This window comes from Polyodon spathula, chromosome 23, assembly GCF_017654505.1.
Source record: "Polyodon spathula isolate WHYD16114869_AA chromosome 23, ASM1765450v1, whole genome shotgun sequence".
Lineage (NCBI taxonomy): Eukaryota > Metazoa > Chordata > Actinopteri > Acipenseriformes > Polyodontidae > Polyodon > Polyodon spathula.
This window is the reverse complement of record NC_054556.1, coordinates 27714892-27731355: the sequence shown is the minus strand read 5'-3', so window position 1 is coordinate 27731355 and position 16464 is coordinate 27714892. Positions and strand designations below refer to the sequence as shown.

Genomic DNA, 16464 nt, shown 5'->3' with positions numbered 1-16464 from the left:
AAAACAGAAGTACAGCACATTACACAAGCTCTTTTCATTGAGAGCACTCGACTGGCTGTTCTAACTGATCCAGCAGGGGGAGCTAGAGGCACTGGCTGGAAAGCATAGCCATGGGATTCTCACAAGGGCCCTGCCGAACTGGACCGTACTCCCAGGGCTTCTTATAAATGGTACTCTAGTTGTGCTCATGCCCTGTTCTGAAGCAAATGCCAAAGCACATGGTAACATTTTCTGTAAAGTGTCATTAATTACTCTGTATTTACATAGTGCCTATTAGGAAATATGCACAGTAACATTGCAATGATGTGTACACATGTATTTACTAAGTTAACACTACAGAGATACACAGCAACACAGAGACACTTTATGCAAAGTGTTTCCAAGCGCATTTGCTGACATACCATGCAGGATATTTTTGAGAAGTGTCAACTGTTTTTTAATTAATAACCAATGTTTTAGTTACCTGAAAAAAAAAGACATAACTGTTTTATTTCAGCTGTAGCCCAATGCTATAGCTCCTGTTAGACGACGTCATTTCAATTCCTCTGGCAGTGTGAAACGGCACACACTGCTGTGTTCTAGCAGGATCCCAGGTTGTATCAAGTGCAAGGCCTGTTGCAGCGGGGCGCAATGTACTGTCCCTCCCGATTGGACTCCATTTAGGAGCGCTTGTTTCAGCTCTGACAGACAGCGCAGTGATAACGAGAAACAGCGTCGGAAACAAACAGCAGGTACGCTCAGTTAATTACAAAGGACAGCATGTCTGAGAGATGCACGCTAAATCTATCACACAAGCATCTCAAGCGTCTCTGGTGAAATCTCGAAATGCCTGTTTGGAGGAAGTGAGAAAGACGCATCACTACCAGCTCTGTTTCAGGCATTTTGATTATAGAAAAGAGTAAACGAATAATCCGACTCGACACCCTGGTGCCTCAAGGTTTAAACAGACCAGGGATAGTAGAGTGTTACATCATTAACTCTGCACTAAATGGCAAACACATTCATAGATTTAAATAGCAATACAAGTCAGTGTGTGGTTACCATGGCACCAAAAGCCTATACGTATTTCCACTGTTTCCAAACACACGTTCCCTTTGTTACACGCTGTGCTGGTTTAGCGCCTGTGCTGTGATTGTCAAAATGGATCTGGACAATTCTGCAATGTCACATTTTAGCATTTAATGGATCTACATGATTGTTAATGTCATATCTACCAGATTGTTAATTTCCATGCATCCACGTTCTGATGCAACTTGATGCCAGTGTCAGCACACATTTTCACATTTTACTTGGAAAAGTGGCAGAGAGATTTTTTTTCTCTTTTTTTTTTCCATGCAGCGATAGCATTTACTGTAAACCGGGAGGTTGAGTTTTACGGCACACGGGCTGGTTTTACTCAGAAAAGCAAGCTTTATGGTTTGAAAGCAGTTTGCAATCAGTGCCTCACGCTGACAGTGTGATTCATTGGAGCACATAACATAACCTCAGGGCAGTCAGTGTGTTCTGTCTACACTTGGCAGCGCTTGCAGCGCAGCTGTAGAGAGTGTATGGCAGCCTGCGTGATACTCAGCGCTGATGGTCTGGATCCAGCTGTGCTGCACAAACTGCAGTCTTTCAGTGCTTTTACATACCTGGTCTCAGCAGTACATGAAACACCACCCTGCCGCTCTGATCGCATCCTGCTCTATTTCTTACACTGTAGATCTGCCGCTGTGATCACCACCTACTCTATTTCATACACTGTACATAAGAACATAAGAACATAAGAAAGTTTACAAACGAGAGGAGGCCATTTGGTCCATCTTGCTCGTTTGGTTGTTAGCAGCTTATTGATCCCAAAATCTCATCAAGCAGCTTCTTGAAGGATCCCAGGGTGTCAGCTTCAACAACATTACTGGGGAGTTGATTCCAGACCCTCACAATTCTCTGTGTAAAAAAGTGTCTCCTATTTTCTGTTCTGAATGCCCCTTTTTCTAAACTCCATTTGTGACCCCTGGTCCTTGTTTCTTTTTTCAGGCTGAAAAAGTCCCTTGGGTCGACACTGTCAATACCTTTTAGAATTTTGAATGCTTGAATTAGGTCGCCACGTAGTCTTCTTTGTTCAAGACCGAACAGATTCAATTCTTTTAGCCTGTCTGCATATGACATGCCTTTTTCTGGTCGCTCTTCTTTGCACTCTTTCTAGAGCAGCAATATCTTTTTTATAGCGAGGTGACCAGAACTGAACACAATATTCAAGATGAGGTCTTACTAGTGCATTGTACAGTTTTAACATTACTTCCCTTGATTTAAATTCAACACTTTTCACAATGTATCCGAGCATCTTGTTAGCCTTTTTTATAGCTTCCCCACATTGTCTAGATGAAGACATTTCTGAGTCAACAAAAACTCCTAGGTCTTTTTCATAGATTCCTTCTCCAATTTCAGTATCTCCCATATGATATTTATAATGTACATTTTTATTTCCTGCGTGCAGTACCTTACACTTTTCTCTATTAAATGTCATTTGCCATGTGTCTGCCCAGTTCTGAATCTTGTCTAGATCATTTTGAATGACCTTTGCTGCTGCAACAGTGTTTGCCACTCCTCCTACTTTTGTGTCGTCTGCAAATTTAACAAGTTTGCTTACTATACCAGAATCTAAATCATTAATGTAGATTAGGAATAGCAGAGGACCTAATACTGATCCCTGTGGTACACCGCTGGTTACCACACTCCATTCTGAGGTTTTTCCTCTAATCAGTACTTTCTGTTTTCTACATGTTAACCACTCCCTAATCCATGTACATGTGTTTCCTTGAATCCCAAATGCGTTCAGTTTGAGAATTAATCTTTTGTGCGGGACTTTGTCAAAAGCTTTCTGGAAATCTAAATAAACCATGTCATATGCTTTGCAATTATCCATTATGGATGTTGCATCCTCAAAAAAATCAAGCAAGTTAGTTAGGCACGATCTCCCTTTCCTAAAATCATGTTGACTGTCTCCCAGTACCCTGTTACCATATAGGTAATTTTCCATTTTGGATCTTATTATAGTTTCCATAAGTTTGCATATAATAGAAGTCAGGCTTACTGGTCTGTAGTTACCTGGTTCAGTTTTGTTTCCCTTTTTGTGGATCGGTATTACGTTTGCAATTTTCCAGTCTGTCGGTACCACCCCTGTGTCAAAAGACTGCTGCATGATCTTGGTTAGCGGTTTGTAAATTACTTCTTTCATTTCTTTGAGTACTACTGGGAGGATCTCATCCGGCCCAGGGGATTTGTTTATTTTAAGAGCTCCTAGTCCCTTTAACACTTCTGCCTCAGTTATGCTAAAGTTATTTAAAACTGGACAGGAACTGGATGACATGTGGGGCATGTTGTCAGTATCTTCCTTTGTAAAAACTTGTGAAAAGTAATCATTTAACATATTTGCTATTTTTTTTTCTTCATCTACGATTTTGCCATTTGTATCTCTTAAACATTTAATCTCCTCTTTGAATGTTCTCTTGCTGTTGTAATATTGGAAAAACATTTTGGAATTGGTTTTAGCTCCCTTAGCAATGTTTATTTCTATTTCTCTCTTGGCCTTTCTAACTTCCTTTTTGTAGATCTGCCGCTCTGATCACCACCTACTCTATTTCTTACACTGTAGATCTGCCACTCTGATCACCACCTACTCTATTTCATACACTGTCGGTCCTCCACTCTGATTATCACGTGCTGTATTTCATACACTGTAGATCTGCCGCTCTGATCACCACCTGCTCTATTTCATACACTGTAGATCTGCCGCTCTGATTATCACTTGCTCTATTTCATACACTGTAGATCCTCCACTCTGATTATCACATGCTTTATTTCATACACTGTAGATCTGCCGCTCTGATCACCACCTGCTCTATTTCATACACTGTAGATCTGCCGCTCTGATTATCACCTGCTCTATTTCATACACTGTAGATCTGCCGCTCTGATTATTACATGCTCTATTTCATACACTGTAGATCTGCCGCGCTGATTATCACCTGCTCTATTTCATACACTGTAGATCTGCCGCTCTGATTATTACATGCTCTATTTCATACACTGTAGATCTGCCGCTCTGATTATCACATGCTCTATTTCATACACTATAGATCTGCCGCTCTGATCACCACCTGCTCTATTTCATAAACTGTAGATCTGCCGCTCTGATCACAACCTGCTCTATTTCATACACTGTAGATCTGCCGCTCTGATCATCACATGCTCTATTTCATACACTGTAGATCTGCCGCTCTGAATATCACATTCTCTATTTCATACACTATAGATCTGCCGCTCTGATTATCACCTGCTCTATTTCATACACTGCAGATCTGCCGCTCTGATTATCACCTGCTCTATTTCATACACTAGATCTGCATCTCTGATTATCACCTGCTCTATTTCATACACTGTAGATCCTCCACTCTGATTATCACCTGCTCTATTTCATACACTGTAGATCTGCCGCTCTGATTATCACATGCTCTATTTCATACACTGTAGATCTGCTGCTCTGATTATCACATGCTCTATTTCATACACTATAGATCTGCCGCTCTGATTATCACCTGCTCTATTTCATACACTGTAGATCTGCTGCTCTGATTATCACATGCTCTATTTCATACACTGTAGATCCTCCACTCTGATTATCACATGCTTTATTTCATACACTGTAGATCTGCTGCTCTGATTATCACCTGCTCTATTTCATACACTGTAGATCTGCCGCTCTGATTATCACCTGCTCTATTTCATACACTGTAGATCCTCCACTCTGATTATCACATGCTTTATTTCATACACTATAGATCTGCCGCTCTGATTATCACATGCTTTATTTCATACACTGTAGATCTGCTGCTCTGATTATCACCTGCTCTATTTCATACACTGTAGATCTGCCGCTCTGATCACCACCTGCTCTATTTCATACACTGTAGATCTGCCGCTCTGATCACCACCTGCTCTATTTCATACACTGTAGATCTGCTGCTCTGATTATCACATGCTCTATTTCATACACTGTAGATCTGCCGCTCTGATTATCACATGCTTTATTTCATACACTGTAGATCTGCCGCTCTGATTATCACCTGCTCTATTTCATACACTGTAGATCTGCCGCTCTGATTATCACATGCTCTATTTCATACACTGTAGATCTGCCGCTCTGATTATCACATGCTCTATTTCATACACTGTAGATCTGCTGCTCTGATTATCACATGCTCTATTTCATACACTGTAGATCTGCCGCTCTGATTATCACATGCTCTATTTCATACACTGTAGATCTGCCGCTCTGATTATCACATGCTCTATTTCATACACTGTAGATCTGCCGCTCTGATTATCACATGCTCTATTTCATACACTGTAGATCTGCCGCTCTGATTATCACATGCTCTATTTCATACACTGTAGATCTGCCGCTCTGATTATCACATGCTCTATTTCATACACTGTAGATCTGCCGCTCTGATTATCACCTGCTCTATTTCATACACTGTAGATCTGCCGCTCTGATTATCACCTGCTCTATTTCATACACTGTAGATCTGCTGCTCTGATTATCACATGCTCTATTTCATACACTATAGATCTGCCGCTCTGATTATCACATGCTCTATTTCATACGCTATAGATCTGCAGCTCTGATCTGTACTTTACTGTTGATATTCTTGTACATTCCAGGTCCTCCGATATAACACATGTTTAAATGTGCTTCAGTGGGCTGATAACCCAGGCTGTGTACTGTATTACCCCCCCCCCCCCCCGTTCTCTCTCTCTCTGTCTCTGTCTCTCTGACTCTCTGTCTCGCACTCTCTCCAAATATTTACTCAATGTAAATATCTCGTGCAACAATGTTCTTGTCATGTTCTGTGCACTGGTATTTCTTTTGTCAGTATTTTAGCTTTGGAATTTGCAGTATAAACGTACAGATCTTGAATTACTGCCAGCATGTCTGTGTGTTGCTAGTATGCCTTAAATGGATTTGAAAAGGCATGGCACTGTATATAGAAATGAGTACAGAAAGGTGTCATCAACATTTTTTATGACAACTGAGAGCCAATATGCACTTTATAGAATAATATTAACAATACAAAAAAAGTCGAATGTATGGATTTCATTGTAAACAATAATGTGTCAGGAATGTGCAGAATAAGCACACAGAATGAGTCCTACTAGTGTATAGCAAGGGCAATGAATTCATTGACTCACTAAGACCCAACGGGATGCCCCAGCTTAGTTCCCAGTGGGGTACCCTTTCCTAATGGAATCTGACACTTCTGCTGTGAATTGTGTTTGTTTTTAATTGTCCACACTGTAATGCGATCAGCAGCCTGGATGCAACTGGTTTGGCACAGCTCTGTGCGTCTGTGAGGGGCGAAATAAATCATTTGGGCATTAAACCAAAAAAATGATCTGATCTGTGCGCAGTATGTTACGCACAAACTATTTTAAGGCAGTTAGCATGAGATATAGAGAGCCAATACAACGCTTTACTCAGCACAATCCAAACGCAATGACTGTGTGGAGACACACAAAGCAATAAACTTAATATGAATCTATATTACTGAACCAATTTCACCTGCCAAAGCAGGATATTAATCTTTCTTTGTCTGCATTTGTTGTGAAAGTGCCGCTGGGGTTAGCACTGCAGTTGAGGATATTCTCAGGAAAAAGGCATCTTCTGCTTTCCAAAAATGAAACACTGTTATCATGTTCTATAGAAAATAAATGTTTCTAAAATCGCATGTCCCAACTTCAGATAGCTGCTGTATACAGTTCTATATATATAACAGATCAATCACAAGTGTGCAGTGCACTCCAGTAGAAGTCCATGGTGTGGATTCGCTGAAAGGCTTTTTTTTTTAATTCTTTTTTCATTTTTAAAGGGTGTTGTGAAACTGTTCACACCGCAGTCTTTGACAGGATATTGGCTTTGTACCTTTGCAGCCCGGGTTTTATAAATGCTGCTTTTATATTCCACTCAGAGACAGAGCGTTGCTTGACAGCGTGGGAGTGCTAACAAGCACAAGAAGTTCTGTGGCTTGTCATGCGGGAGGTGTTAAAATGTGCGAATCCTTCTGGATGTTGAGGGAGCGGCAGGCCCTCGTCTCTACTGCGATTAGAGACTCTGATCACTCGAAACAAGATGTCTTATCTGTTTCAGACAATTTAAGAGAGGCGTTGGGTGTCGTGATAATATCATGTTCCTATGAAATATCAATAGCAATAATATCTGTAAACCAGTTTTCTAAAAGCTCAGGGTTAGTCAGCGTTAATATTCACTTCGATTTCGATTTTTAATATTCATTTTGGTTCTGTGCCACTTCCTTCCTTCCTGTTATGCTGATGCACTTGAGCAGTCAGAAGCTGAAAAGCAGCTTTTTATAAAATGAAATGGCTGCATTTCTGAACTATTTAGAAATACTATGTTTTGATTAAATCAAGGCAAAACAATTCTTTACATTTGGTGGTTTAAGAGTAAGCCAGTGCAATTTCTCTGGTGCCTGGTTAGTGTCAGAAAGGCAGCTTAGCTTCCTCCTTTCATATCCATTACTGCTGATCCTGGCTCTACACCTGTTATTGACCTGGCTTTAAACTGCACAATCTACTCTGAAGCTTGCAAAGCATCTGAACAAATAACTCCACATATCATGCATTGTGTAATTCCAAATAAAACTTGCTGACTAAATCATACTTTCAAAAAAATCACTTCACATGTCTTAAATGTAACGGGTCATATGGATAGCAATCCCAGCCATGCTTGATTGAAGCTGACTGCAACCCAGTCAGACATCAGTGGAGATCAATTAGTATTGACTGGCTCTGGTTTAAGAAACTACAGACACTTCATGTTATTTCTGCTGGGAGACTCAAGTGATTTCAGCAAATCAAAACGTTAATATCTCTCTCATAAAACTAACTGTCTGAAGCCAGATGTGTCCAGCATCCCAAACAACTGAGCTGAGAGTTTCTAACACGCAATCGAGAAGATAGCTTTGCTCACCACAATAACTGCTTATATGTATGCGTGTGCGTGTGTGTGTCTGCTTGTATGCGTGTGTGCCTGTGCGTGTCTGTGTGTGTGTGTGTCTATGCATGTGTGTGTGTGTGTGCTTCTGTGTGTGTGTGTGCTTCTGTGTGTGTGTGTGTGTGTGTGTGTGTGTGTGTGTGCTTGTGTGTGTGTGTGTGTGTGCTGTGTGTGTGTGTGTGTGTGTGTGTGTGTGTGTGTGTGTGTGTGTGTGTGTGTGTGTGTGTGTGTGTGTGTGTGCTTCTGTGTGTGTGTGTGTGTGTGTGTGTTGTGAAAAATGTAAGTAAAGTTTTTATATTTATTTAGATTTCTTTGCAAACACAGTTGACACACTTGAAGACATTAGAACTAAATATCTATTTTTAAGTATAAAAACCTTAAAAGCTGTCAAAAACAAAAGATGCCTTGAATAAAATAGTTCCAGATTGAACCGTGCTGAACTAGGTCTCGACGTGTCTGAACTGCAGTGTTTAGACATGCTGTCCCTTTCATTTTAAAATAGTTCCAGATTGAACCGTGCTGAACTAGGTCTCGACGTGTCTGAACTGCAGTGTTTAGACATGCTGCCCCTTTCATTTTAAAATAGTTCCAGATTGAACCGTGCTGAACTAGGTCTCGACGTGTCTGAACTGCAGTGTTTAGACATGCTGTCCCTTTCATTTTAAAATAGTTCCAGATTGAACCGTGCTGAACTAGGTCTCGACGTGTCTGAACTGCAGTGTTTAGACATGCTGTCCCTTTCATTTTAAAATAGTTCCAGATTGAACCGTGCTGAACTAGGTCTCGACATGTCTGAACTGCAGTGTTTAGACATGCTGTCCCTTTCATTTTAAAATAGTTCCAGAGTGAACCGTGCTGAACTAGGTCTCGACGTGTCTGAACTGCAGTGTTTAGACATGCTGTCCCTTTCATTTTAAAATAGTTCCAGATTGAACCGTGCTGAACTAGGTCTCGACGTGTCTGAACTGCAGTGTTTAGACATGCTGTCCCTTTCATTTTAAAATAGTTCCAGATTGAACCGTGCTGAACTAGGTCTCGACGTGTCTGAACTGCAGTGTTTAGACATGCTGTCCCTTTCATTTTAAAATAGTTCCAGATTGAACAGTGCTGAACTAGGTCTCGACGTGTCTGAACTGCAGTGTTTAGACATGCTGTCCCTTTCATTTTAAAATAGTTCCAGATTGAACAGTGCTGAACTAGGTCTCGACGTGTCTGAACTGCAGTGTTTAGACATGCTGTCCCTTTCATTTTAAAATAGTTCCAGATTGAACCGTGCTGAACTAGGTCTCGACATGTCTGAACTGCAGTGTTTAGACATGCTGTCCCTTTCATTTTAAAATAGTTCCAGAGTGAACCGTGCTGAACTAGGTCTCGACGTGTCTGAACTGCAGTGTTTAGACATGCTGTCCCTTTCATTTTAAAGGCAGAAACTTTTTTTTTCAGGAGCATTTGGGTCATTCTGGCTCACGGGTCCCTGCTTAAAACATTTTTTCATTTTCTATTCCCACGGGGCAGAGGAATGTGCCAGTTCACCACCCACCCCATTGATCCACTTCGGAAACGATTCCCTTTCCATTTCATTGAGTGACAAGTAATTACTGCCGTTCTCATTAAGTGAATTGGGAATCTAGATGAATTACTGTTAAAAAAATAAAAAGCTAATGCAATGCAACATTCTGCTAGGCCAGCGCTGCGCTCACTTTTCAGTCTTGGCTCCTTCTTTCAATACTGTTCTCGGTCTTTGCTGACCTTAATAAATCCACGACTGTGTCCAAGGCTAAATGCAACCACAGTCATGCAAGTAACAGCTCTGTGCAATGAAAGATGGCAGTTGTGCATATGGCTAATGCTTGATACTGTGGACACAGTTCATTCAAATACAATAATGTGGATAGCATTTTAGATTACAGACATGAACAGCGTGTTTATATATGTGTAATGCATATGTAATGCATGTGTAAAGCATGTGTAATGCATGTGTGATGCATGCGTAATGTATGTGTAATACATTTGTAATGCATGTGTAATATATTTGTAATGTTTGTATAATAACTGTGTAATTACCCAATGTAAAAATGTACTGTGTAATTACATGGACAAGGTCTTGTTAAAGCAGATCGTTGATGTAATCGCATGGTAGGAGCCTGGCACAGACCGTTTCTATGTAACGACACATTGATCACGCCAGTAGTTGCCATGTAAGAGCAGATCACGTGTGTAATTACCCCGTTATTACCAGGTTATAACATATGCATGTCTGCCCTGTGATCTGAAGTGTGCCCTGAATGTTTCCATCGCTCTTAGTTTTCGAATATGTGCTCTTAGCAGGAGTGTTGTCTTCATAAATTAAGCTGCAAGTAACCCATGTGTGCCTGGGGGTCTCTCTCAGGGAGATGAGGCCCCGCAGGGTCCCTCCTGCAGGGCAGCGAGAGTCATCGGCCCCACAGGGAGAGGACTGTAGAAGACAGAGGAGGAGAACCAGAGAAGGACTAACTAATGGCACATCCCAGGGTTTAAAAAACAGCAGACAGTTAATTTTGACACAAGGGAGGAGCAATTTCTCTACCTTGCAAATACACCAGGAATCCATTACATGATCAAATAAATTCATCAATATGATAATAATTTTTTTACTATTGCATCTATCTATCTATCTATCTATCTATCTATCTATCTATCTATCTATCTATCTATCTATATGGGCATTTGTTTATTAAGATAGTTGAGAAATAGAAATCATTCTGGCATATAGTTCCATTGTTCTTAATACCCTCAATGTAATATCTAGGACACAACTGTGTTTCACAAACCTCTGAAACAAATGTAAATAAATGATCTATGGAAGCAGGATTGGCAGATAGAAACTGTCTCATCATTCGTAACTGTGCACTGCAGACCCCGTGGATTAGTTTCAAAACCTGGCCATGGTGATGCAAGCGCCAGCTGACAAGTAAATCACACTGTCCACTTTCCAACATTACACCCTGAAGCTGATGCTCCTCACCAGAAAGCAAATCCATGCTCCTCGCCAGAGCTCTCTGTCTCCTCAGTTCCCTACAATGAGAGATATGGAGATCGGGAGCAGCTGCGGGTCACCACTCCGATCTACACTCTTTCCAAACAAGGCTGCCCAAATATGGATGGCTCTGCTCAGCTGTGGAATGCTGTTAGCCCTGACAGTACCTGGGACAGGTCACAGAAACACTGTGACAAACACTAGACTGTGAAGGAAGCCGTGCCTCAGGCTGGCCCTGTCACATTTCACCACCTCTTCCCTTCCTTACACACCAGACTGTTCTTCATCATCTCCATGCAGGGCTAGTCAGTAGAGGGTCACTGGGGCATTACATCTAATGTGTTCCAGTGTTCCTTCAATGACAACATTCTTTGCCTGTGTTCTGCTGCATTTGCTACACTGTGAATATTCTGTATGTTATTTCACATAGCAGGAAGGAAAGGAAAAGGTCGTACCGATGTGTCCTCAACGTGTTGGCTTCCCTGTCAAACTGTCCCACAGACACTGCTGTATACCAGGTAAGTGATACCAGGATATGTACAAGGCAATAGCTAGCAGAGATCCACACGCGTTTTCTATAAAGGGATACCAGCCTTTTTACAAGATATACAATCATGCAACGTTCAAGCTAAGCTCCCCTGCGACTGTGAAATAAACTCAAAGCCTTATGTCAAGAGAAACCAGATTATTATTGATGTCAGGCATTAATAGTCAGAACACATCTCAACTAAACAACTTGACCTACTTATTCAGACCATGGATTCTGAAAGTGTATATATGTTTTCAAACCTACAAAGTTTTGAAGGTTACAATATAACAAGACCTTACAGAAAGACGTTTTCAATATAGGAATATTGCATTCAGTGTAGTGCTCTCTCCGCACCACACACCTGCTTGCAGTTATGAATGAGAGCATCTTTATAGTTTCAAAGTATTCCGCATTCTCTGTAACAGCACATCTAAGAACATCAGCAGGTAAAGTGACTGAAAGCCCCTTCAAATATCAGTCTACTGCAACTGTGTTACTTATTAAATGCTGCTCCACATATAATGGGTTTTTTTTCACTGGAATAAATAACGGCTTCTCTGCCTCTTCATCGATTTCACTACATCTGCCTTTCCGTCAGTGCATAATTGGATTGGATGGGATAAATCCTCTCTCTCTCTAAAAAGCTCTTGGAACCAAAGAAGCTGTAAAAATCCCCACCCCACTCAGGTGGTGATCAAATCAGTAAATCTCTACATTTATTATAGAATTACAAAAAAGACAAACAAGCTGTCCTCCCCTCTAATCTAAAAGCAGCCTGTTAGGAGAATATGTTAAATCATTCTGTCTAAATTAAAGGAAGAAAGGTTCAACCCTAAAGTGGATAAATAGGGCAAAGTATCTGACAGACGTTCACTGTGGACCACGACTACTGAGACTACAACGAATAACAGCAGACACAGCAAATATGTAATATGCTCCAACTCTGAGCTGCTTATTTTCCATCTTCTAACGTGAATGATCAGCACACACACACACGCACACATTCACAAGTGCGCACTCTCCAGACCGGGGCGCAGTCCTTACCCACGTCGTCCTCATCGAAGGAGTTCATGCAGGGGAAGTAGATGGCGAGGGCTTCGAAGGATGCCGACAGACTGATCCGGCTCTGGGAGCGCTCCATGTACAAGCCCGGCGTTGGTGCCGGGTTTGGCGCCGGCTTTGCCAATCTAGCCGGCGCATTTTTCACGCGGAGCACGGCGCGCGGCGTCTTGGCGGCTTTGTACGGTCCCGCCGCAGGAGAACAACAAAACAATCCTTCAAGAGGGAGGGAGGTGCCTTGAGCACACCGCACTGTTATATATTGAATGTAAGAACACCAACAAATAGAATAATAATTCCACCTTTTGTTTTTTCAAATCTTTAAGCCAGAACAGAGGTAGCAGATGGAGAAACAGAAGCTTAAAAGAAAGTGGACAATCCCATGAATTCCTTCAGCCTTCTGCTGGCAGCTGTTTGCTTTGCTGTCATGCACAGCTGAAACTCACACAGGAAAGGTTACTTTCTTCTGTTTCTGTGTAAAGTAAGGTGCTCTTTCCACTCTTTGAGCTGACTCTCATGAAACACTCTCAGTATCTCCTCAGCTTCTGCTTGTTTCTCAGCCCATTCACGAAGGAGACCTGGCTGGGGAGGGGAGGGGAGGGGGCTTGCATGAAGTCAGAACTGGAATTTTGCAGCCCACCAATCAGAGAGCCCTGCTGGAGGAGGGGTGGCTCTGTGCAAAGAGCTGAGTGAAACGGAATGCTTTTAAACCTCCTCTCACATCATCCATCTATCTGCTGCATCTCTCTATCTCCCTGTAATATCCTACATTCGTACGACAAAATGTGACGAAACATGAGTGAGGCAAGAGGGGGGAGAGGCAGAGAGAAGATGGAGTCAATGGATTGTAGTTAACTATTTTAGAGACTGCGGGGGAGTTGAAAACTGATTCTGTGATTCATCCGTTACTTCTCACAGACAAAAGTGTTTCTAATCATAGATGTGAAGATATAGGAGCATTTGAGCCGGCAGGATAGGAATGCTGTCACGATAGTAATGCTGTCAGGATAGGAATGGTGTCATGATATGAATTCTGTCACAATAGGAATTCTGTCATGATAGGAATGCTTTCCAGATAGGAATTCTGTTACAAAAGGAATGTTGCCAGGACAGGAATGCTGTCACGATAGGAATTCTCTCACAATATGAATGCTTTCAGGACAGGAATGCTGTCACGTTAGGAATGCTGTCAGGTACCAATAAAGGTGCAAACAAGGGTTTATCAACATGTCTGGTAATAGCATTTACATATCTTTGCATCAACACAAGTGTATCTGGGTTATCTATCTGGTATCTATGTATCTGGGTAAACTCTATCACATTGTGTTGTGGTTCAATACAAGGCATTGATAAAGCCTTTTAGTAAAAAAAAGGACCTGTTTCTTTTAATATTTCTACAAAACCACAGACCAAGTATGAAGGAACGATTGTCATCCCATTATTTCACTGCAGACAATTTGTCTTCATATATCTCTTGGTATAATTGGTCTTTATATATCTCTTGGCATAATTGGAAATCAATAAACTATTCAATCAAATCCTTGTTTTGTTTTGTTTTTTTTGTCTCTGCATTAGGTAAACAATTACTCATCATTCCACCGTTGAGATACAGTTTGTTAATTGATTTTTTATTCTTAATGCATTTAATAGATACACTCTTACTTGATTTGAATTTTGCTGGAGATAGAAATAAATGAATGAGCCATGTTCGTAGAAAGCGGGATTGACGGCTCTTGTTTGGAAAGATCTGTGTTTCCTAACAGCTTGTTTGCCACGAGACGCAACTCAGTCCCTCTCTGTGAAATCACTGGGTTTTAACCCCTGCCTACCCGTCTCTCTCCTTTCTGCAGATGGCTGGCTTTTGTTTCAGCTGTGTTTTTTGTAGCCAGTTGCTACTGGAAGTCTCCCCTCGTGCAATGAAGATAGCTAGGGATGAGCGAACTGAAGGGCTGGGAGGATCAAAGTGCTCCCTCCTGATCACATATCCTGGGGAGACAGGCTCTATATAGAGTACAGGATTATGTTATATGCAGCTGGGAGTCATCAATGAAGAAGTGTCGTAGGTAGAATCTTTTGCTTTTTCTCTTCTCCGAATATATTGATGTGAATCCTTACAAAGCAATATCCGCAACAGCATCGCTTTCAATAAAGAATCCAGGCAATAATGATTATTTTTTCTGAATGTGGTTTCATGTGGAAGTTCATTCTAGATATAAATATGTGTCTACTGGTGTTAAACTGCTCAATAGAACTGCAATGACACTTTCCATGACGTGCCTCTAATTACTGCGTCTTTACATAGTCGTGACATAGCAAATACATGCGCACTTGCACACTGTTATTATGCATAGTCACAATGTAGTCAAGGTGCAAATGTTTTTTGCTTGACATCTGTAAGTACAGAACTGTATCAGAAAAGTTTTCGGGTTAGGGTTAGGAGTAGGGTTAGGGTTAGGGTTAGGGTTAGGGTTAGGGTTAGGGTTAGGGTTAGGGTTAGGGTTAGGGTTAGGGTTAGGAGTAGGGTTAGGGTTAGGGTTAGGAGTAGGGTTATATCATGCAAACAGCATCGTTCATTGTAACTCCGTATAATAGCATTGAGATTGTGGAAGTGCTCCTGTATTTACTAAGTAACTCCTATGTAAATACACAGTAAATAGTGACCCTTGATGTAAAGTGTTGCTGCTGTTATAAAGCTCTTTGACCTTGGAGTGGCTGCACTGAGTTTTTTTCTACAAAAAAAAAAAAGCAAAAGATGCAGCACAAAAATAAAATGACTTTCGGTCGCTCTGTAGCGGTTGTCATGGCTACCCAGTGAGGCTGCGCTAGGCTCTGCAATTGCACTGTTTCAGTACTGGGGTATTACAGGAATGAATGGAAGGAGCATGCTTTACACCTTCAGTGTAAAGCATAGCTCAGGACAGATGCATGGCATGCTATATTCTAAATGAAAAACTAAATACAGTAAAACGTCACTTCAAACTTATAGAACCCATCTCCTTCTCAATTGGATTACCAAAAACATCTAGAACAGAGCCCTGATTGGCTGAACAGTATCCCAAGAGGTGCTGTTGCTAGACTGCTGGTCTCTGGAGAGAGCTCTTTAGTATAGTAAAGGCAAAAATAAACTTAAAATATATTAAAAGATGGCAGGGTGAATGATCTGAAGACCCCGACATTTCAAAGCGTTACATGGAGATCACAAGATAAATGACCATTTCATGTCCACAATGAGCCACCATACTTTAGCCTCGTTTCAAAGCTCGCTTTTTTTCATTTTGAATCTCAATATGACACAAAGGCCTTATTGCCTAATAGCGCACCTAGCAGCACAACACACATGCAGGTGTAAGCGCCTGAAGATAATTACAGAGCGACAAGAGGACCTTTTTACCTTTATATAATAAAAGTTTCCAATCAGCTAAAGAAACGTGGTGCTTACTGAGTGGGCCCTGACAGTGTGTCTCAGCTACATTCAAACTATCTCTCAGGCGTCTTTATTCAGTCTACCTCCTTGCCCACGAGTCGATACTGCATAATGAATAATATCCTGCCAGCGCATGTGCTGGCTCAGCGAGCTGTAAATCACCCCAGGCGAGCCACGTGCTTCCTGTTCTATTTATACCTCACTGGCAACGGGAACAGCACACTGGGTGCCGAGTGTGATGTTTCGTCCAAACAAAGACTGGGTTCACCATAAAGAGAAGGCTAGTGCGGGAATGTTGGCAGGAACTCCTCGAAAGCCTCAAACAAAGTCATTGGTTCGGGTCATGCTTTGGTGCTAACGTCCTGAAGGCATGACTGTTATAG

The 16464-nt window shown here is 41.5% G+C and overlaps 1 protein-coding gene across 2 annotated transcripts in view; it reads right to left on the bottom strand.

The window, feature by feature from the left end:
* LOC121297681 (regulating synaptic membrane exocytosis protein 4-like) overlaps positions 1–13614 on the bottom strand; it is a 23948-nt gene extending 10334 nt beyond the window's left edge. Inside the window, exon 1 of one of the 2 annotated variants that reach the window (XM_041224121.1) lies at positions 12643–13614. In XM_041224121.1, coding sequence (XP_041080055.1) covers positions 12643–12739 — 97 coding nt within the window. In that variant the 5' untranslated portion in view covers positions 12740–13614. The remainder of the gene's footprint in view (positions 1–12642) is intronic. The other variant, XM_041224120.1, reaches the window with a different exon arrangement.
* Positions 13615–16464: the final 2850 nt, after the last annotated feature.